The 21,219-nt window shown below is 47.0% G+C and overlaps 1 protein-coding gene across 3 annotated transcripts in view; it reads left to right on the top strand.

The window, feature by feature from the left end:
- The window catches only part of ADGRD1 (adhesion G protein-coupled receptor D1), a 146,760-nt gene that overhangs the window by 13,499 nt on the left and 112,042 nt on the right, over window positions 1–21,219 (top strand). For all 3 annotated transcript variants that reach the window (XM_060118957.1, XM_060118959.1, XM_060118958.1), the window contains 4 exons: window positions 14,350–14,529; window positions 16,844–17,098; window positions 19,264–19,328; window positions 20,111–20,266. In XM_060118957.1, the coding sequence (XP_059974940.1) occupies window positions 14,350–14,529; window positions 16,844–17,098; window positions 19,264–19,328; window positions 20,111–20,266 (656 nt within the window). The remainder of the gene's footprint in view (window positions 1–14,349; window positions 14,530–16,843; window positions 17,099–19,263; window positions 19,329–20,110; window positions 20,267–21,219) is intronic.

The following is a 21,219-nucleotide window of genomic DNA, read 5'->3' as shown; positions in this document are numbered from 1 at the left end:
TTTCTTCTTCTATGAAAAGTAAACTGTTCTCCAGTGTCTGAGCTTCAGACAATGGACATCTGAGCCACATTTCAAAACTTTCTGGGAAATTGTTCTCTGCCATCCAAATCAGCTTCAAGCTTCCAAGTTCCATTATCCTAAGGAAATAAAAAAATTTCTTTCTAGGAAAGAAAAAAGTTTAATGCAGCCAATTTGAAAGCCCTAAGGCTTTTTGGACATCCATGGCCTTATCAAAACCGCCCTGTGATGAATTCATTGTTCTTGACTCTGGGCCATAATGGGTTACATTCCAGTAAAAGTAAACAAAAGCTTAACAAGGTGATAACATGTGGAAGCAAACGTTTTGGACTTTGCAGGACCCAGAGGTTTGAGAAAGGGTTTCGGGGTCCAAAACCACGCCAGGTTTACAAATCCACAGTTCAAGCTGTTCCTGAATTCAAACAGCCCTATAAACACAGCAGCCTTGTTTATTCCTCTAAATTTAAAACAGCCCCGCCTCAGCTACAAGGACTAAGAGACGCAAGAAGGCAGTCAAGCCTGCCTCACCCCTTCCCTGCCTTGGTCAGGAAGGCGGTGAGCGGGGGTCTCTGCCTGGTGTCTCTCTGGGTCTGGAGGGAACGGCCTCTCCCGGAGGACAGGTGTCTCTACAGCCTCAGCTACCAACTGGAATTGACCTGTGTGGGAGGGAAGGTCCCGGGAATTCCATTGGCTGGGGACGATCACAGATGACCAGCCTTTGAAGGGTGACTATGATGGGACCAGTGGGGCAGCCCAGCTATTGCAAATCAGAACTATTGGGAAGTTTTACGTGAACTCTGCGGTCATAAATTAGAGGCCTCTGAGCTGACTCTGGCCTGTGGCTGTGTTTTGTTTTGCAAAAGCACAGAGTTAAAAACTTTTAATTAGTTGCCAATGTTGAAAAATAGGAAGATTTCACATAAAAATATGAATTTCCAATTTCTCTTGAGAAATCCACCCCTCCCAGCCGCAGGCCCATTCTGATTGGGTGGAGCTGAATGGAATGGCCCCCTTTGTGATGGACATTGCCCTTTGGTTCATCAGACTTCTGACCCTTTGATCATTGGGCCACTTGGACACAGAGCACGTTAAAGGTATGGGCTCTGAGGCCAGGTGGCCTGGGTCCCAATTCCTGTTCTAATGCTTTCTGTGGTGACCTTGGGTAACCATTTAACCTCTGAGTCCAAGTTCCTTATCTGTAAAACAGGTCAATCAAAGTTCCTTGCTCATGGAGTTGTTCTGAAGACTGGCACGTGGTTGGTCCAGCATTGAGAGGCCCTTGGGGTCAAGTTTGGGTGGCTCCAAACTTCCCTCCTGTCACCAGGATCTTGGTCCTCACCCAATCTGCTTGCTTGTATGTGACCCTATGACAGGGGCTGACATGGCTGGACTGATCATAATAATGACCCACAATTGTTAATCATTCACTTCGTGCCAGTCAGTGTTCTAATCCTATTACATGTATTAATTCATTTCATCCTAAAATAAAAAACGGAGACAGACGAGACCTCAGGTGGTAGAGAGAGCTGGGAGCTTTGGCTTCACCTCCCACCCTGTTGACAACTTTTCCTGTGTCATGTTAACTGGGGCCTTTTAAGGTGTTTTTCAGGTGGCCACTTTCTCTAGAGAATGGCCAGATATCCAGGGAAGCCAGGAAGCCTCAAGTCAGTCTTGGCCCCCAGAGACCGTGCTGCTGGGGGGCTTAATGCGGATGCAGAGGGAGGTTGGGTATTCCTCCATTCACCTCCCTTGGTGTGGTCTTCAGACAGGGCCACCGAGCATGGGTGCCATCCTAAGGACCACTGCATGCATCTCCCCAGTTTACTGACCATATCCTTTGCTCTGGTGGGTTTCCCTGGGGCCTCAAATAGCTTGTATTTCTGGGTTTAAGGAGAACAGCGAAGGTCTGTCCAGCATTTTCCAAATCAAAGTCCATGTAGCATGTGAAGTAGGTGAGATGATTTCAGGTGTACTTGGAGTGATTAAACAATGAATGGTTATGTTTTTATTTTAAGATAGCTCGTCAGAAGCTTAAGATAGCTTTCATAGATATTCTTTAGGATGAGACTTCAGTAAGTAGTAAGCTTTGAATGGGTTGACTTAAAGAACAGTGTTTCATAATAATGATCTAGGTGCTGTTCAGATAAGATGAAAACATGAGTGATTAAAACGTAGGCAACATTGGATCAGCCTTTTCAGATACATTGATCTAGCGTCCTCCACGTGTGTTTTTGGAGGTGATGGTGGGCACAAATGTATGACCCATTATTCTTATAACAAAACATATATATATATATATATATATATATATATATATAGTTGTTATAAGAATAATGGGTAATATATATATGTGTGTATATATATATATATGTATATATATATATATGTATGTATATATATATGTATGTATATATATATATATATGTATATATATATATGTGTATATATATATATATATGTATATATATATGTGTGTATATATATATATATTGGCCTCACTGCACAGCTTGTGGGATCTTAGCTCCCTGACCAGGGATTGAACCCGGGCCCCAGCAGTGAAAGTGCCGAGTCATAACCACTGGACCGCCAGAGAATTCCCCCAACATTTAAATAAAGAGAGAAACGCTACCCATGCCCAGTCCAGCAGGTCAGCTGTTTTCGTATTTGTGATTTCCCAATTCTCTTGTGGCCTCTGTTCATATTTTTGGCTGATTTTTTTTAAAAGAATGTTTTAGGAGACAGGATTGAGGTTAGAGCTTTTCAAAAAAGGATAAAACATCTGAGCAATTTAGCTGTCCCTCTCCACGTTCTCAGGTAGAACGTGGAATCGTCTTCCTCTGCCAGGCTGCTCGCTCCAAGCTCTTGAACCCACACCGTGCTCACCCTAGGGCCTCTCTCCACCCGCTCAGCCCGCTTCCCTTGTTTCTCTGAGCTGAACGTGGGGCCTGCCTTTTGGCAAATGGTATCTCCTGGGCAAGTTTTCTTATGGGTGCTGGGTGCAAATGCAGGAGAAGCTTTTGAGGAACTTTTGAGAGAAAAAGGCTATTTGAACATTAACCGAAGGAAGCACAGTCTATGTTCCTTAAATACCGAGGTGTCTCACTGCCAGCTCCCACGACCAGCAAACACACAAGCGGGGAAACTCAACGTGGGAAGGGACTCTTCCAGAAATGTTCCAGCATCTTGTTTCATTCCCCTGTAGACCCTGAGAGCTCGGCTCGAGTGTTACTTTTGCAGGGATGAGTCCCAGACCAGCCGCGTTCCTCTGTCTGTGTTCTCACATCTCCCTGTACGTTTTCCCTCTAGCCCTTGCACCGGTGGTGATGACCTGCTCATTATGTGTCTTCCTTCTTTGGCCTTTAGCTCTGTGAAGGCAGGGACTCTGTCTGTCTTGGTCATTGCTGTGTTTTCAGGGATGAATATCAGCATCGTAGATGTTTGATGATCCATGTCGCTTGAACAGATAAGTCTAGTCTTTTTGATGTTAAATTCCTTTGAACGCTTCCCCAGCAAATGTCTGATGGGCTGTCATTTGAATATCACCCTCGATGGGTCCTTCTCCATTCCTAAAGGGGCCTGTCCCATTTTTGCACTCCTTGGACCTTTAGAAACTTATTTCTGATATTGGATTAAATTCCATCTTGAGTAATTATCTCTAATTTGAGTTCAACTCTAAATCACCTTGGCTCCCTGCAGGGAAGACATCCTCTCTGTTTTACTCATTAGCTTTACCTTTCCTCCCTCTGGAAATGCGCCCTTTGCTTTTCCCTCTTGTGCGTTAGAGCTTCCCCTGCTTATAAACACCAAGAAGCCTGCTACAGCTCCGTGGCAGCAGCTGGGAAATCTCACCATCCACATTCCCTTCTTCTCAACTTTGATAGGACTTTTTTGCCCTTTGCATTAGGTTACTAAATTTAAAAAGCTGTCAACAAAATGCTAAAATATTTACAGAATTGAGTTTCAGGACGGTAATTTCCAGAATGGTCTGATGGATACAGGCTGGGCATGGATCCAACTTCTGTCTCCCTCAGATGACTGGGGGTTATGGGGCTGTTGGAAAGCCTGATGGAGCCTCAGAGAGAAGTATTCATTCAGTACGCCCATTTCACAGAGGGGGAAACCGAGGCCCAGAGGGGGCACAAGACAGCCTAGAGCCACATGGCAATTTAGTGCAGAGTATCTCAAAGTGTTGTTTCCAGACCATCAGCAGAAGAGTCTATTGCAGAGATCGTTAAAAATGGAAGTTCTCGGGCTCCAGCCCAGAACCCACTGAATCAAAGTCTCCATGGATGAGGCCTGGGAATCTGTAGTTTTAGCAAGGACCTCCAGGTGATTCTCATGGACCGAATCACAGAACTGGCCAAGGCTGACTCCGTCCCACAGATGTGTTTTGTTTGCTGGCGTTATGTCGATTCTCACATATTTTATATTTTAATCAGCTTTCTAAATTGTTCTCGACAGGATAGGTGGGTCCAAATAGCCTGGCTCACTGTTTGCAGAAAACAGAGCCTCTCTCACGGTGCTTTAAATGTTTTTTTTTAATTAATATCTAATTCCTATATAAGAGAAAATTTCATTAAAAAATCTATACTTCTGACTTCTCTTAAAAAAATCAGAAAATCCGACAGTGTTCCCTGCCCACCTGGCAGCGGTTGGTTACTGACTGTTTCCTTTGGAATGGTCCAGTGGTCTCCAGATTTCCTGAATCCCCAGCATTCTCAGTTTCCTGCTTGCTGAGACTGAAGTGCAGCTGCCACTCACCTGCTGGTCTCATAATAATGAGAAGAGAAATGGTTAGTGTGAAAGAGAGTCCTACAGCACCAGGCATTTCTAGAAGAAATTAAACAGAGCCTTTTTGGGGAGCAAGAAGGGTAGACATGAGTAGTATTTGATATGCAGTGTTTGATCTGAGAAAGTGTGTCTGCATGTTGAAAGATACGGCCTGAGCTGCCTTCGAGGAACACGCTGGCTGTCTTACAGAGTCAATCCTCCTGGCAAGATGGGCTTTTGAGTTTACGGCCTCTGTCGTATACACTAAAGTCTGAGAAACACTGCCCCTTTGGGTCTCTATCATCTTTCTCTCTGCATTTCATATATCACATGTTCTCCTACCACTGCAAACTCAACTATGGCTGAAGACGGAACTCCTTATCTTTCACCGGGTGTCTCTTCTGTTATCCAGATTCCCCACCACTATGACCTTCGGCTCTCTTTCTCTCAAAAGTTTGCTCTTTGCTGTATCATTTCTCCCACCTTATTTAATTGTTACTTCCTTGTCTTGTAATCATGGAGTTGGGAAAAAAAATCTAAGGATACAGTGTGGAAGCTTCACTATCTTCACAGCTTCTCTTTGTCAAGTAAAAATCAGATATTATTAGGGAAGACAATGAACACTGGGCCATGGAGTTGATACCTTATAATATTTCTACTTTAAGGGTAAGGTCTCTTGTATTCACTGGACCATATATAGCCTCACACTTTGCTCCTCAATTGTTCTTTGTGTTTAGGATGAATAAGAGAATCTTGTGAACCATTCTCTTTGTGTTTTTTGGCAGCTGGGTCTCCACAATATTGAGAATGGATGAGAGTAGACCACTTGAAATTTGTACCGAGGAAACTTACACAGCCAGATGTGGTTCTATTCTCATAGTCCTGAAGTGGACCAAAAAATGGCACGTCATCACCTTAACTCAACTTTTGTAATGTCGACTATCAAGGCAGTGAGGCAGGATGTGTTTATGCCAAAGAAGAAGCCCAAGAGCGGATTATTTACTTTAATAGGTTGAGGTTGAATGATGTAATTATCTAAATTTCCAGGCATGCTAGAATGTTTTTAAGACTAGTGATTCTTAAATTTCACTCACTTTTAAATTGTTTTTATGATTTTTTTTTACCATAGACACATAACACCTGAACTATAATACTTATACCTTTTCTTTAAATTTTACTTACTTTGATTTAATTGAAAAGGAAACTTTATATCACCCTCAAGAACTGAAAACCAATCTTGGTTCCCATAAGTAGAAGATACCTATATTGTTGAATTCTACGTGGGTACCGTGGCCCACCAGAGGCTCTAAATTTGAGATGTGGCATTTCTGTGTTAAAATGGGGATTAGCAATTGTTACTTACATATGAATGGACTTTCTCCTTGTCACAATCAGAAGAACTGGAAGACCATTGAGAAGGGACTCATGTGATTCATGTTATGTAACAGCATGCCTATATGCTAAAATTTTCTTGGAGAAAGTGTCTGACACGAGAGGGGGTGGAATTGTCAACTCTTAGAAAGATGTAGGTAAAAACCATCATATCAACCTGTACTCTGCTGAAATGCAGAGGTAGGGGTCACACTTTAGGGTCTTACAAAATCAGAGTTAGGCATCTACGGCAGAACCTTGCTGGTGGACTGTGACCTGGGTGTCTGGGTCTTTTCTCAGCTTAGCCAGAAGGCCAAGATCTCCCCATCACTCTCTCCCAGCCTGTGCTCTTTTGGAAGCACTCGGCAGGTGGTCACTCCGTAGAGACGCTCTGTCATCAGAACCCTGCACGCTTGCTTCTTTCCTCTCCTTCTCGGCCACACCGCACAGAAAACCCACTTAGAATCCTACAGTTGGTAGATTCCTTTGACATCCTCTATTCTTTATAAAGAAACCACAGCCCCAATTCTGGAGCCTTTCTTGACCAAAACCTGGGAGAACATCCAACCTCCATGCCTGAGATACGCCGTAATAAAATTGGATGTTGAACCAGGCAGATCAGATTAAAGACCTTCCCAACCGAGCAGAATCTCTTTTCTTTTCTTTTCTTTTTTTTTTATGAAATCCTTTTTATTTTGAGATAATTGTCAATGAACACGCAGTCAGTTGTAAAAAGTAATGCAAAGCAACCCAACGTACCCTTAACCCATTTTGCAGTGGGTGAAGCTGTGTGACTAAGTCAAGGAACTTGAGGTGGAGAATGTCCTGATCTTCTTTGTGGACCCAGGGTCATCACAGGGGTCCTTACAAAGGGAGAGGGCAGGGGGCAGAGTCAAAGAGAGATGTGAAGACGGCTTTGAAGTTGGGGGAGGGGCCAGGAGCCCAGGAACGTGGGTGCCTCTAGAAGCTGGAAGAGGGTGAGAACAAATTCTCCTCTGCAGCTTCCCAAGGGGACGCAGCTCTGCTCACCTCCTGATTTTAGCTCGTGGGACTTCTACCTCCACAGGCTTGAGAGTGAATCGTGTTGTTATCAGGCATAGAACGATGCGGTGATTGGTAGGAAACTGACCCAGAGGTGCTATCTCAGATCTCCCTCCTAACCACAGCTCTCAGACCCCAGTCTCTCCTGGCCACATCTGCCTCACCAGCCTCACCTTCTGCTTCTCTCTTACCCTCCTGGCCCCATCTTGTCACAAGACTGATATGAGGTCCGCTCCTTAAATGTTCCACGGTCCTTCGTCCTGTGCCTTCCCTTGTCCGAGTCACACCCGTTCCCTTCAGATCTCAGGCCCAAAGTGACCTTCAGGAAGCCTCTCTCAACCTCCAGGGTAGATGGTGCCCTGCTCCGATGCTGTTGTCCATGTCCCTCCTCCCTGCGCTCATCACACCCGTCCCTGGGGGGACCCCCGCATGACTATCCACGTCGGTCTCTCCCTGCCCACATGGTAGTAAGTCCAGGAGCCCAGGGACCCCGGGGTCTGCTCACTTTTCTGCCTCCAGACCCTCCCTCACAGTGTCTGATGTGTATCAGCCACTGATTAAATGTTTGTTGAATGAGTGAATGAATGAATGAGGATGCTGCTATGAACTGAATGTGTGCTCCCCAAATTCATGTGTTGAAATCGTATCCCTATGAGAGAATTTAGAGGTAAGCCTTTGGGAGGTGGTTAGGATTCCATGAGGTCACGAGGGTGAGGGGTTAAGGCCCTTATAAGCAGAGGAGGAAACACGGGCTCTCTCTGTGTGCACGTCCCATGGAAGGCCACGTGAGGATAAAACCAGCAAGAGGACTTTGCTGGCAATGTGATCACAGCCTTCCAGCTTCCAGAACTGTCAGAAATAACTGTCATTTAAGCCACCCAGTCTGTGAGATTCTGTTATAGCAGCCCGAGCTTACTGAGTCATGTGTTATCTAAGGTGAGACCACAGCCCGGGAGTGAAATTGATGGCCTTTTTTTTTTTTAAGTTTTATTGGCTTTAATATCAAAAAAAATTTTATTGAAGTATAGATGATTTACAATGTTGTGTTAGTTTCTGCTGTACAGAAAAGTGATTCAGTTATACATATGTGTACCTTCTTTTTGGTATTCTTTTCCATGATGGTTTATCACAGGATATTGAGTATAGTTCCCTGTGCTCTACAGTAGGACCTTGTTGTTTATCCATTCTATATATAATAGTTTGCATCTGCTCATCCCAAACTCCAACTACATCCCTCCGCCACCCACCCTTCCCCTTGGCAACCACAAGTCTGTTCTCTAGGTCTGTGAGTCTGTTTCTGTTTCATAGATAGGTTCATTTGTGTCCTATTTTAGATTCCACATATAAGTGGTATCATATGGTCTTTCTCTTTCTGACTTACTTCACTTAGTATGATCATCTCTAGTTGCATCCATATTGCTGCAAATGGCATTATTTCATTCTTTTTTATAGCTCAGCAGTATTCCATTGTATATATGTACCACATCTTCTTTATCCATTCATCTGTTGATGGACATTTAGGTGGTTTCCATATCTTGGCTATTGTAAATAATGCTGCTATGAACATTGGGGTACATGTATCTTTTTTAAAATTTATTTTATTTTATTTATTTTTGGCTGCATTAGGTCTTTGTTGCTGCCTGCAGGCTTTCTCTAGTTGTGGCGAGCGACTGACTCTTCATTGTGGTGCACAGGCTTCTCATTGCGGTGGCTTCTCCTGTTGCAGAGCACGGACTCTAGGCGCGTGGGCTTCAGTAGTTGTGGCTCATGGGCTCTAGAGCACAGGCTCAGTAGTTGTGGCACACGGGCTTAGTTGCTCTACAGCATGTGGGATCTTCCCGGGCCAGGGCTCAAACCCATGTCCCCTGCATTGGCAGGCGGATTCTTAACCACTGCGCCACCAGGGAAGCCCACATGTATCTTTTTGCATTAGAGTTTTCTCTGGATATATGCCTAGGAATGGGATGGCTGGGTCCTATGACACTCTATTTTTTAGTTTTTTGAGGAACCTCCATACTGTTCTCCATAATGACTGCACCAATTTACATTCCCACCAACAGTGTGGGAGGGTTCCCTTCTCTCCACACTCTCTCCAGCATTTGTTATTTGTAGACTTTTAAATGGTGGCCATTCTGACCGGTGTGAGATGATACCTCATGGTAGTTTTGATTTGCATTTCTCTGGTGATTAGCGATGTTGAGCATCTTTTCATGTGCCTGTTGGGATGGCATTGGTTTTGATGCTCTCAGCTTCCCACTCCAGAACATTCTCGAGCCTACTCTGCTGGCTCTGGGTGGTTCTCATGGAAACTTGCTTTCAGCTGGTTGTCATAGTCGACATGTGTGGATAAGCTCATGTACTCTCACGCCATTGCACTGTAGGTGGATGTGTGTCTCACACAGGCCTAGGGCCACCTCTGTCTTGAACCAAGTCCTCTTGGAAATGGGAAAGGATGGAGAGTCTCCTTGCTCCCCCTCTCACCCTGCAGCCACTTCTCCAGCATCCTCCCCCGAATCAGCCACCCACAGTAGTGGTCAGGAAGGAAGGAGGGAGCCATGTGCACATCCTTGTGGTGGCCTTTGGTGGGACTTTGGGGTCAGGAAGGGGACTTCTCTGTGGATTGTCAAACTTCAGCTGAAAGGTTGTAAGCAACAGAAACGCAACTCAGCTAGGCTTGGGGGATTTATTGAGTGGATCCAGGTAAAGACTGTGTTCTGGTTATCGACTGCTGCGTAACAAGCACTCCCAAACTTAGCAAGTGCAACACAATTTAGCATCACCTCTCATGGTTCTGGGGGTTGCCAGGGCTCTCACGCAGCTGCAACCGTGGCAGTCAGGACTGGGTCCTCTGAAGGTGCCCCTGAGGTGGATATCCAAGACCACTTTTTTTTTTTTTTTCCCAAGACCATTTTCTTCACTCATATCTCTGGCACCTCCAGCTCCTCTACATGGTTTCTTTCTCCACCAGCAGAGTCTGGACTTGTTCCATGTTGGCTTTGAGCTCCAAGAGGCAGAAAGCTGAAGTTCCCAGACAGTTAACGGCTACACCTGGAACTTGGCCACGGACACTTCTGTTGACTCCGCTTGGTCAAATCAGCCAGAAGACAGGTGGAGAAATTGGCCTGAGTCTTGGTGGAGAGCGGGAAGGTCACATGGCATGAAAGCAGATGGGATTGGAGACGGTGTGGCTTCTTTGGGAGATGGAGCCTGCCACAAGCTGGGTCCAGGTGCTTAGATAATGTCACCAAAAGTTTGAGCTCCTCCATCGCTCTGGCTCTGTTCCAAGAAGGCTTTCCAGGTGTGATCGCAATGTACGCCCAGAGTCTCCAGGACTCCCTTTTATTGGCTGAAGCCTGTCCATCTCTGAGCCAGTGCCTGTGATTCCGACTGGTCCAGCCCATGTGAACCTGGGGCTCTGTGGTTAGCCCCACCTGATCTAGAGGAAACAGGAGTGGGGAGGATGGTCCCCGCCAAGAACGTGGAGGTGCTGTGCTGGGCGAGGGAGGATGGGTGCCGGGCTGCTACATCACCTGCGGGTCACCTTGCCCTCCCTGCTGCCTGCTGCTTTGGTCCACTTTGAGTTAACAACATGCAGGGCACGGTGCTGAGTCCATGGGTCTGGGAAGAGCTGCTCCTCTACCTGGAGAGATTCCCTACCCACCCCTGCCTGCCACCTCTGCCCCGCCCGCAGCAGACACCAAGAGGATAACGCACAAGAAGACTTCCTCGCCTAGCCCAGGTCTGTAGTGTGCATTTTTCTCCTCCATGGAATGCCTTCGAATCTTTTTTGTCTAATTCAGCAAGTGAGTCCTCTCCCAAACAACACTGTCTCTAAGGGCAGACAGAGAGATGACAGGTGCAGACTCCAGAGCCAGACTGCCTGGTTCAAATCCTGACTCTGTCGCTGGCTGTGTGGCCTTAGACAAGTTACTTTACCTCTCTTGGCTTCAATCCTCTCACTTGTAAAATGGGGACCGTACTAACACCTGGCTCATAACCCTAACTGTAACCCTAACCCTAACCCTAGTCGGGAGGACTAAAAGAATGAATACATGAAAATTCCTGGGACATTCTATCTTGCTCAAAGTAAGTTTTCCTTAAGCAGTAGTGATCCTACTTTTCTTTATGAAGTGTTCTTTATATAGTAAGGAAATTCATTTCTTGTTTGTTCAGTGTTTTACAAATAATTTTTTCCTGGGTTGTCATTTGTCTTTTGACTTTGTCATAGTAAATTTTTTGCCTTGCAAAATTTTATAATATTTATACACTCAAATGTATCCATCTTTTCTTGGGACAGCTGGATATTTTTTCTTTTCTTTTTTTTCTTGGTCTTATTGAGAAAGAACTTTCCTCACATTATTTTTTTCGGATGGATGAGGATTCAATGCTCATAAAAAGAAGAAAAGTATTGAATCAGTTTGTCAATATTGCAGTTCTTTATTTTCAGAGTTTTTCTCCTTTGTATTGACACTTCCAAGTGCAAGAAGCAAAGTTCCTGAAAATGCTAATATTAGAGGGCTCATTGTGAATCTTTTAAGACTCTATGAAGACATAAATTGATGTTTAAACGCAAGCTGTTCCTCAGATAGAAATGATTATTTTGTAGGCTGAATGAACAAAAATGAAAAGCTTGGCTTATAGTAACCATTGTTTGCTTCAATCTTCCCTTACCTAATGCCAAATTGAATGTTTTATTTTTATTTTTCTTCCTGGACAGAAAGATATTTGGCCAAGACAGGATTGAGTGAAAGGAATTTTTAAATGCAGCAAAGTGTTTGGAAAAAATGGACTTGTGTGAATCCCGCTGGGACTTCGTTTCATAACAAAAGTTTCACAATGTGCCGTGTTCGTGTCCATGTGAAATTGGTTGTTTCTGAGTGGAGAGGCATGGCAGGAAGGCTCGGGTCTTTGTTTTTGGACTCTGCGCCGCTGCAGTGCAAGGCAGACAGAAGTACTGGGATGCCCCGGGCCTGGGAGTCCCCTCCACCTGCTGAGTGGAACAGTGTCTGGGACAGCCCAGCCGCCCTCTGAGCAAACTGCCAAAGTCCCGTCCTTTCGTTGGCATGACCTGTGTCCCAGGGCACTTTTGGGGACTTTTCTTTTTCCTCAGTAGCCCTGAGAACATACTCCTTATGACTTTGAGCTCTACCCTGGAGTCTCTCTGAGCCTCATCTGTTATTTTGAGGTTCCTCTTTACATTAAAAAAAAAATTAGAGAAATTCCAAACCAGGGAATTATATATTATTATATATTATATATAATTATGATTATAATATATAATTATAATTATACATTAATTATATATTAATTAATAATTAAATATTCCCATGATTATTATATAATCATGCCATGTTTTACATGTTTATTTTAATCGTATTAAGGCTTTCGACCTACAAAGGTATAATGCAGTGTAATTGTCACAATTATATTGTCACAAGACATTTGAACAACTTGTGACAAATATGTTGATTCATAAAGCATTACAGCCAGGATGGGTGGTGATGAGACAGAGGTTTATACTTGATGACAAATGTCTTCTTTTAATTCAGACTCTCTCGGACTGTGCCCATAATCTCATTGGAAGATAAGATCCAAAGTCTAAAATTGGTGCCTTTTATATAAATAGGGCCCAGGGCAAATGGCCACCCCCGCTCCCCTCCCAGCCCCATCCTGGGCCTGTTTTGATCAACTCTGGGGACCTCCTCTCTCAGCATCAATGAAGCCTTCCCACCACAGAGCCTGGGCCAGGTTGGGAGGGCTGAGGCCGCCTGAGTTATTGCCGGCTTTCACCACGGAGTCCAGGCAGGCTGCATGCATTCACACACACACACACACACACACACACACACACACACACACACACACACACGCATGCATGCACACAGTTTACTTATGGGCAAAGAAAGGGTAAATGTTACTGGATTCAGAGAAGCAGAGTGGAGATAATCAGGGATCCAAAGGGCAATTCCAGGAGCCTCTGGCCAGGTGTGGCCACTGTCACCCCTCCCCCGGGAGCCTGCCCCTGGACTGCAAAGTGATCGTGGGTCAGGGTCTTCACCATCAAGGGCTGGCTTTGTTCCTTACCCTCCCCCTGCTTCCAGTGATGGAGACACACCCACCAATGGGACAGCTTGTTCATACCATTTAGTCCACGTGGAGCCTGGGGACCAGGCTCAGGACTTAGGAGCCTGCGGACTGGCTGTCTCGGCTGCCAGGGCCTTCGTGTGCCCCACTTTGTTGGGAATGAACAACTGCAGGTCTCAAAACCTTTCAAAGTGGCTTCCTCTTTGACTAGAAATGCCCTACTGGGAATTTATCCTAAAGGCATCTAATCTGAGACGTGCAGAAAGGTTTAGCTTCCAGTTCTGTTTGGGAAATTAAAAGTTGAAGGCAACTTTAAGACTCAGTCACGGGGGGAGGGGTTTGCTGTTTAAAAAAACAAATTACAGTTCCTGTTTATTTTATTTTTTGGCCATGCCACGCGGCTTTCGGGATCTTAGTTCCCCGACCAGGGATTGAATCCGTGCCCTCAGTGGTGAGCGCACAGAGTCCTAACCACTGGACCACCAGGGAATTCCCTAGAGTTCCTGTTTAGAATGTGATGAGGTGCAGATACAAACAATGATGACATAGGGGTGTATTTATGGACATTGGAGGGGGTCTGTGATGTAGTAAGTTTTCAAAACATGTGGCTTATAAACCAGTATGTATGAGGTGGTTCCTTTCTCTGTAAAATATGTTTATGGACAGGCTTTGGAGCTACCTTAACTGCCGACGTCTATAGGTCAGACTGAGTTTGGGTCTCATCTGAGTCGGTCTCTAGTTCAGGGACCTTGGGCAAACCGGACTCAAGTTTCTTCATCTGCCTAACGGGGTAAGCCGATGAATAATAATCGGGTTTTGTAGTATTTATGAGGAGAGAATTCATTTAAAACCCTTAGTAAAGTGTCTGGTACTTAGTGAGCTGTTCAGAAATATTACCTGTTTTTATGGTCTGTATTTTCTGGATTGAGCATACACTGTCTCTGGAATGAGAAAAAAGAAAACTGCCTTTTAAATGAAAAAGAGCAGGGAGAACGACCTGCTTCAGTGAGGTTAAGTCCCATCCATTTTTCTTTAAAAATAACCCCACGCCTTTTCTGTCCTCAGGGGTCACGTTCTCTTTTTTCTGGAAGACGCAAGCAGAACAGTCCAGAACAACCCCTTTCGCGTTCGGGGGACAGGTCATTTCCAACGGGTTCAAAGTCTGCTCCAGCGGTGGCAAGGGCTCCGTGGAGCTCTACACGCGTGACAACGCCATGACGTGGGAGGCCACCTTCAGCCCCCCAGGTAAGGGCGCCGCTGGCCCAGAGGGACCCTCAGGGAGGCGTAAGGAGGCCAGACGCTCCGCTGTCGGTCCCCTGGCCTGCGGGAGGTTGAGCCACGTCCTCTCAGGGGCTGCTTGGGAGGACTTGCTGGAAAGGGTGAGATGACATCCTCTGCGGAGATGTCTGCACGGCGGATGAGGGGCGGGGTCCTTCGGGCGGACGCCTGGGCTCCCCCTGACCGCGGGATGGCTGGGGCACTGCGCCATGTTACTTAGTGCCCCGAGCCTCAGTTTCCCTAGTGAAGGCATTAATGATACTTACCTCACAGCTTGGGGGAAATTAAATGGAACATTGCATGCGGAGGGCTCAGCACAGTGGCTATTGTTTCTCCTTTTCCTGTCCTTCCCCTCCCTCCTTCTTTTTAGTGCTGTAGACTTGCAAATGTTTAGACTTCGCCGTGAAAAAGAGGGGCTGACGATTAGGGGAGGGGAGGCGTGTGGGCACCAGGCCAGCCAGGGCCTGGGATTCAGGAGGGATGGTCTGGACCAGTGTGGGGACTGGGTGTGTGCAGATGTGGCTGAGTGCGTAGGTGGGTGTTGGGAGGCCACGTGGTTCTGTCTGACGATTCCTGTTTCCTCCGGGGCTCAATGGGATCCTTCGCTGGCCCGGCATGAGGTCAGAGGTGTGGGCCAGGAAGCTGGGGGAGGCCGGAGGTCTGGAGTGGGAACTGAGATGGGGAGAGGCGACGGGGGACTCAGACTGTCTCGAGGTAGCGTGGACGGGCTGCCCAGTCCAGACTGGAGGCTAAGAAGGGAATCGCAGAGGTGGAGGGCAAAGTGGGAGTCTAGAATGATCTCCTTCAGGAGGAAATGACATCTCTGATATAGGCAAGGAAAATTCATTTTCGGACCATTTAAAGGAGGCTGCGTGTCTCAGTTGTTAAAAAACCATGGGCCCTGGAGCCACGCAGCCTGGGTCAAATCCCGCTCTGCACCCCTCTGTTAGCTGTGCGCACCCGGGCGCCTTACCCGCCCGCTCTGTGCCTCAGTGTGCTCGTCTGTAACGTGGGCACAATAACAGTACTCGGTCATAGGGTGACTGTGAGAGGGGAATGAGCTACCACACAAGGATCCTACAGGAGAGGGGCCCTGTGAGCACTGCACGCATCTGCCTGATTCTGCTGCTGCTGTGAGCTGGGACCAAGCTCGTACCTCCATACCCGGAAAAGGGGCAAATTCAGTGCACACAGAGTTTGAGAGAATCTTGCATGTTTGCCCTCTCTGATCCCCGAGGCCAGAGCTTGTCTCTGCGTCCTCTACCTGTTCAGACCTGCCTGTCCTGGCCCTGTTCATGGCTCTTATCACCTTCCACATGCTATCAGTCTCTTCCGTAAGAAGAGAGCCCTTGGGGCTGACACAGTATCAGGCACCCAGTCGTTTATCTTGAACACGTTTTAAGGTCAGATCTGCTGAATCCTGATTGTTTCCCCACCCAGAGAAATGGGGAGAACTGCAAACATTTCTGCCTGGCAGTTGCTCTTTATTTGTTCGTTGAAGGGATTTTCACACTCCAGGGCAGTGAGACTTTGGACCTGTCTCGGATCCAAGTGCTCTCCGGAAACTCACGGCTAGAAAGTTGCACAATCCCAAGCGAGAACCCCGGGGTAACTGCTGGGTGATTTAAGATGACCGCCTGGCTCGGGTCATAGGCTTCCTATACAGGGCGTCTTCCAGCAGCAAGTCCCTGAGGGCGTCTGAGCACACACCTGTGTGTGTGGCCATTTGCGGGGCAAGCTGCCATCAAAGTCCAGTGAGCTTTCTTCTCGGTGGTGAACCGTGGTTCTCATGACAGAGAGATGAGTCATTGCCGAGGCTCCTGATATAGGATCCTGACGGAGCCAGGCGTGGTCTGTTCTCCCCCGGTGCTGCCATATTGGCTGCTGTCACCTGCTTGAGGTCAGGGCAGAGGTGGGTATCAGTGGCCTTTGGGCTGAATCAGGTCCTCAGATAGGTCTCATTGACCTGCCCTGTGCTGGCCTCGGCTGGATTAAAAAAATATTTTTGAACAAGTTATGACCATTAGTTATTACTTCATTTAATTTAAAATGACAAAGGGTCTCTTTGAACGGCTTCTGGGATTTCGGGGGTGGGTACCTTCTTTCCTGTGCTCCTAAGGACTGAGAGAAGTGAGATGTGGATTATGACCTATATGAGGACTCAACCAGCGGTAGCACTGACCCATCATCATAAGAAAGAGAAATGTGCTTAAAACTAGAATGACCACTGCGTGGGGAGCTTGACCCACATCATCAGAAGGGTGTCTCTGCTCTTTCCCAGGCCCCTACTGGACTCACGTCCTATTTACATGGAAGTCCAAGGAGGGCCTGAAAGTCTACGTCAACGGGACGCTGAGCACCTCAGACCCAAGTGGAAAAGTGTCTCATGCCTACGGGGAGCCCAATGTCAACCTCGTGATAGGGTCTGATCAGGACCAGCCCAAGCGCTACGAGAACGGCGCTTTTGATGAGTTCATCATCTGGGAACGGGCCCTGACGCCGGATGAGATCGCCATGTACTTCACAGCTGCCATTGGTCAGTGAGAGGGGAGGGGCTGTGGGCCGGGGGTGACCTCAGCTCCTGGGGAGGGGGCGGGCTTCGCAGCCAACTCCCCTTCCCAGCATTTTTCTTCTCCTCCCTCTCCTGATGCGGCTGTCAGCGCTGCAGGCTGAGATGTGTCCTGATCAGCCTCACCGATACGATGGGTTTTCTAGAGCCCCTGCCCTCTGAGATGGAGGAATCCACAATTTACCAGAAACACGCTGAGACGAATATTCTCCTGCTGTCACCAGGGAGTTTTCGAGGTGTTTGTGACAGATGCTTATGGAAAGCTTTGGGAATCAAGTGTTCCAGGTCCATTAGTGCATTCTATCCACAAATGTTTACCACATGCCTCCCGCGTGCCAGACTCACCCACCACGGGCCCTCGGAGCACCCCCAGGACGCTGCCTTCCTGCTTAGCACAGAGTGGTGGTTCAGATCAGGGACCCGGGGGACAGTTGGACCTGGGTTCAGATCCTCAGTCAACCACGATGAACTGTGGGACTTGGAAAGTCACTAATTTAAAAAATGGAGGTAACATTCATAAAACGTGAATGTCACCATTTTACAGTGTACAGTTCAGTGGTACTTACTATGTCCACATGTTGTGCAACCATCACCCCCAAAGGAACCCAGCACCAGTGAGCAGTCACTCCCCCTTTCCTCATTTCCCAGCTCCTAGCAACCACTAATTTACTCTCTGTCTCTATGGATTTACCTATTCTGGATAATTCCATAGACATGGAGTCATATGTGACCTTTTGTGTCTCATATGACGTCACTAGGAATCTCTGTTTTGGACTCTGCCTTCCTTTGCATAAAGATTTGTCTGTACAGGAAGCTGTGAGCTAGGGCTGTAGGTACCCAAAGGGGGCGTTTCCCTGGGTGACCTGTCTGGAGGGGGCCCCTCTTCTAACCTGTTAGCTAGAGCAGTGCCATTTTCTGATGGGTCGGTCCAGCGGAGGTGGCCTCTTCTCTTCTAATTCACACAAAGGCAGAGTGTGGATCAGCTATCCCTCTGCTCAGGTGTCCCCCCAGCCCTGCAATGGTTGGCCGTTCCTTCTATAGAGAAGCCCAGGAAGCAGAAGGCTTTGGTCAGAGTCCCACAGTTTGAAAGTGTGTTTCTTTGACACTAGAAACACACTCTGCACAATCAGATGCTCTTATAAGAGCCAGTTGGGAACCGAGACTGACTTAGGACCCGGCTGACTCTCGGTTCTCAGCCTAGTCTCACGTGGTCATCAGTTATGAGGATGGACAGGGCCGCTGGGCTGAGTTTTATTGTCCTTCACGTTCTCTTATGGACTCACATGAGGTAAATGTGAATTTGCTGGGACTCCTTGGCATCCAAGGAATGACTGTCACTGTGACTTGGAGAACACAGTGTTTGGGGCTCTGATCCCCAGGGCAGTGTCACACCTTACCCTCTCACCAGCTACCCACCTCCACCCACGGGGTCATTTACTCCTGGAGCCAGGGATGGGTGATGAGGTTATTCCCTCAGACCACCCAAAGCAACTTGAAGGATTTCCAGAAATGAAGTAGAGTGTCTAGTTCAGTCTGTGTTTTCACTGGGGAATACGAAAATTAGAAGGAGTTGGACGTCTTCAGTATTATCATCATTCGTAATGGACCAAATGGGGTCTTGAATAGAATCCTCGGGATGGGAGGGGCTCAGGAAGATGCTCTCCCCACCCCTTGGTGGGGTCCACGCCAGTGTCACTTCACTGGGACGGGAGGTGCCGAGGTCTCCTGTTTGTCCCAGCCCAGTGATTCACCACCCTCTGTGTTTTACCTCTAAGTAGTCCAGATGGACTACTGGCAATGGAAATCCATTTCGTTTGCTTCTTTATTTATTTGAAATCAGTAAAACCATGTATAAAGTCATCTCTTTATATGATGACTGGCCTAAAGACTATTCCCAAGCAATTTAGACTATAAATGGAACAATAATTTGACCTGGGAAAATCCATACAATCTACCCATTTGGCTGATTTATTAGGCCTTTATCGTTCCAGCGACATTGCTACTCAAAACATTCTCAGACTCTTCGTTTGTCTCTGAAGCTGGTAGATTTTTGAACAAGGACAGGCCTTCCTGAGGGTGAATGAGGTGACCACGGCTTAGCCCTTAATGAAGCATGATCGATTTTTTTCCAGGAAAGCATGTTTTGTTGTCTTCAACGCCACCCAGCTTCCTCACGACACCCACAGCAAACACCATGGTGAGCAGATGCATTTAATGTTGTCCCCACCTCCCCATCTTGGTGATGTCTTTTTGCTTGGACTATATGCCAGGAGAGTGGGAATCCCATTACACAGTCTGGTCCTGTCTTCCTGGCAGTATAATGAATGTCTTGGAGGAAATAATCAATGGAGGGGAAGCCAACACTGGAACTAAATCGCAATGCTCGAGTGACTAAATGGAAGACCTGCTTCCTGTGTGGCCTGTAGCCTCAGGAACCTACACGGAGTTAACAAGGCTTCCCAGGGACCCCCCCGACCCCCGGCCCGAGACTGTTTTCTGGTGCACTTGGCACCATGGGCTGAGAGCAAAGACGAGCTGGCCTTGACATTGGCTTCTCTCTGTGCCATTTTCTTCTGATGTTTGAGGAAAGGATCAATACATTTAGAAAGTGTTCCCCTCTGGAATTCATTTGTGATCAATCAACTTCCCTTCCATGGGAACCTTAACGTAATAGTGAGTGAACAGACTCTAGAACCATCTGCTTGGGTTCAAACCCCAGTTCTCTTATTTATTTCTGCGTAAGCCTCTCCACGCTTAGTGTCATGTATCAAATGGGTGCGTATTTCATGAGGCTGCTGTAAGGATGAAACGTTAACACTATTTGTGAAGTAGTCACAAGAGTGCCTGCCTGGTATATAGTAGGTGCTACTACCATGATTACTATGGTGTGAGAAGCATGAGGCCCAGAGGACACACTGAACTTCTGTAGAAATCTCGGCTTTAGTTCTTAAAGGAACTCGTGTTGCTGATTTGTTTTAGGTGCCCAGTGATGCATACCATCCCATCATAACCAACTTGACAGAGGAGAGAAGAAACTTCCAGAGTCCTGGAATCGTTCTGAAGTACCTTCAAAATATGTCTCTCAGCTTACCCAATAAATCCCTCTCAGAGGAAACAGCATTAAATCTCACCAAGGTAAAGCTATTTGATTTCTGTGCCGAGTGGATCAGCGTTGGCAAACTGCCAGACCATGGCCCACAGATGTGCCTTGTTTGACCTACACAGGGCTGAAAGAATCAGAAACTTTAATATAAAAGTCTGGATTTCAACCAGATGGCGTGGCTACTCCGGCCAGCTGTACACAGCTCAACGGAGTCTCCTGCAGATGAGACTCGACTCTTCATCTTGTTTTCCCAGTGCCCAGCCAGCCTGGCCCCTCTCTCCATCCACCTGGCCCCTGTAGGCATTTGGGTTTGCAATTCCTGTTCTAAAGTCTGCCACCTCCCTTGGCAACAGGTAGAAGGTGGAGTTGGGTCTTTGGCAGATTTAGCCGTGGGGCCACAGTGTGACCCCAACACTGTGACTTGTATCTCAGTGGGAATTCCCAAAGTTACGTAAAGCACTTAGGGAATGCACCACGTATGGCACTGGAACCAAGGTGCTTTCTCTTTTCATTCTCAAAATCTTTCTAGGTCGAGGTAGAGGAGCATGCTGGGCTCTTGGGGGCTTGATAACTTCGATCTCAGCACAGGGCTCCTGGTTGATGTGCAGAAAGAAGGGATGCCTGAGACCGTTTCACTTCAAAAGTGCAGCAGGATGTTAGGAGCAGGATGTATAGGGTCTGACTGCTGGGTCGAATGTCTCTGCCGGCTACTTACAGTGCACTCTCGGTCGCGTTATGTAGCATCTCTCTGCCTCACTTTGCTCATCTGAGATATGGGGAGATAATAGTACTCACCTCACTGGGGACTAAAAGGGTTCCTATGTGCATAGTATGTGTCTGGCACTTGGCGAGTGCTTTTTAAGGGTTCTTAATTCTTACTGGTTTCCTTGCTGAAGACAGATCCGAAGAAGTACCTGAAAGTATGTGTTCTGTAAACAAAGACATCCTGAAGTGCAGGGTGGGTCCTGAATGCCATAGTGTTCCT

The sequence above is a fragment of the Mesoplodon densirostris genome, chromosome 15 (genome assembly GCF_025265405.1).
Source record: "Mesoplodon densirostris isolate mMesDen1 chromosome 15, mMesDen1 primary haplotype, whole genome shotgun sequence".
In the NCBI taxonomy this organism is placed as follows: domain Eukaryota; kingdom Metazoa; phylum Chordata; class Mammalia; order Artiodactyla; family Ziphiidae; genus Mesoplodon; species Mesoplodon densirostris.
The sequence above is the reverse complement of the archived record's forward strand: the minus strand, read 5'-3'. Positions and strand labels throughout refer to the sequence as shown.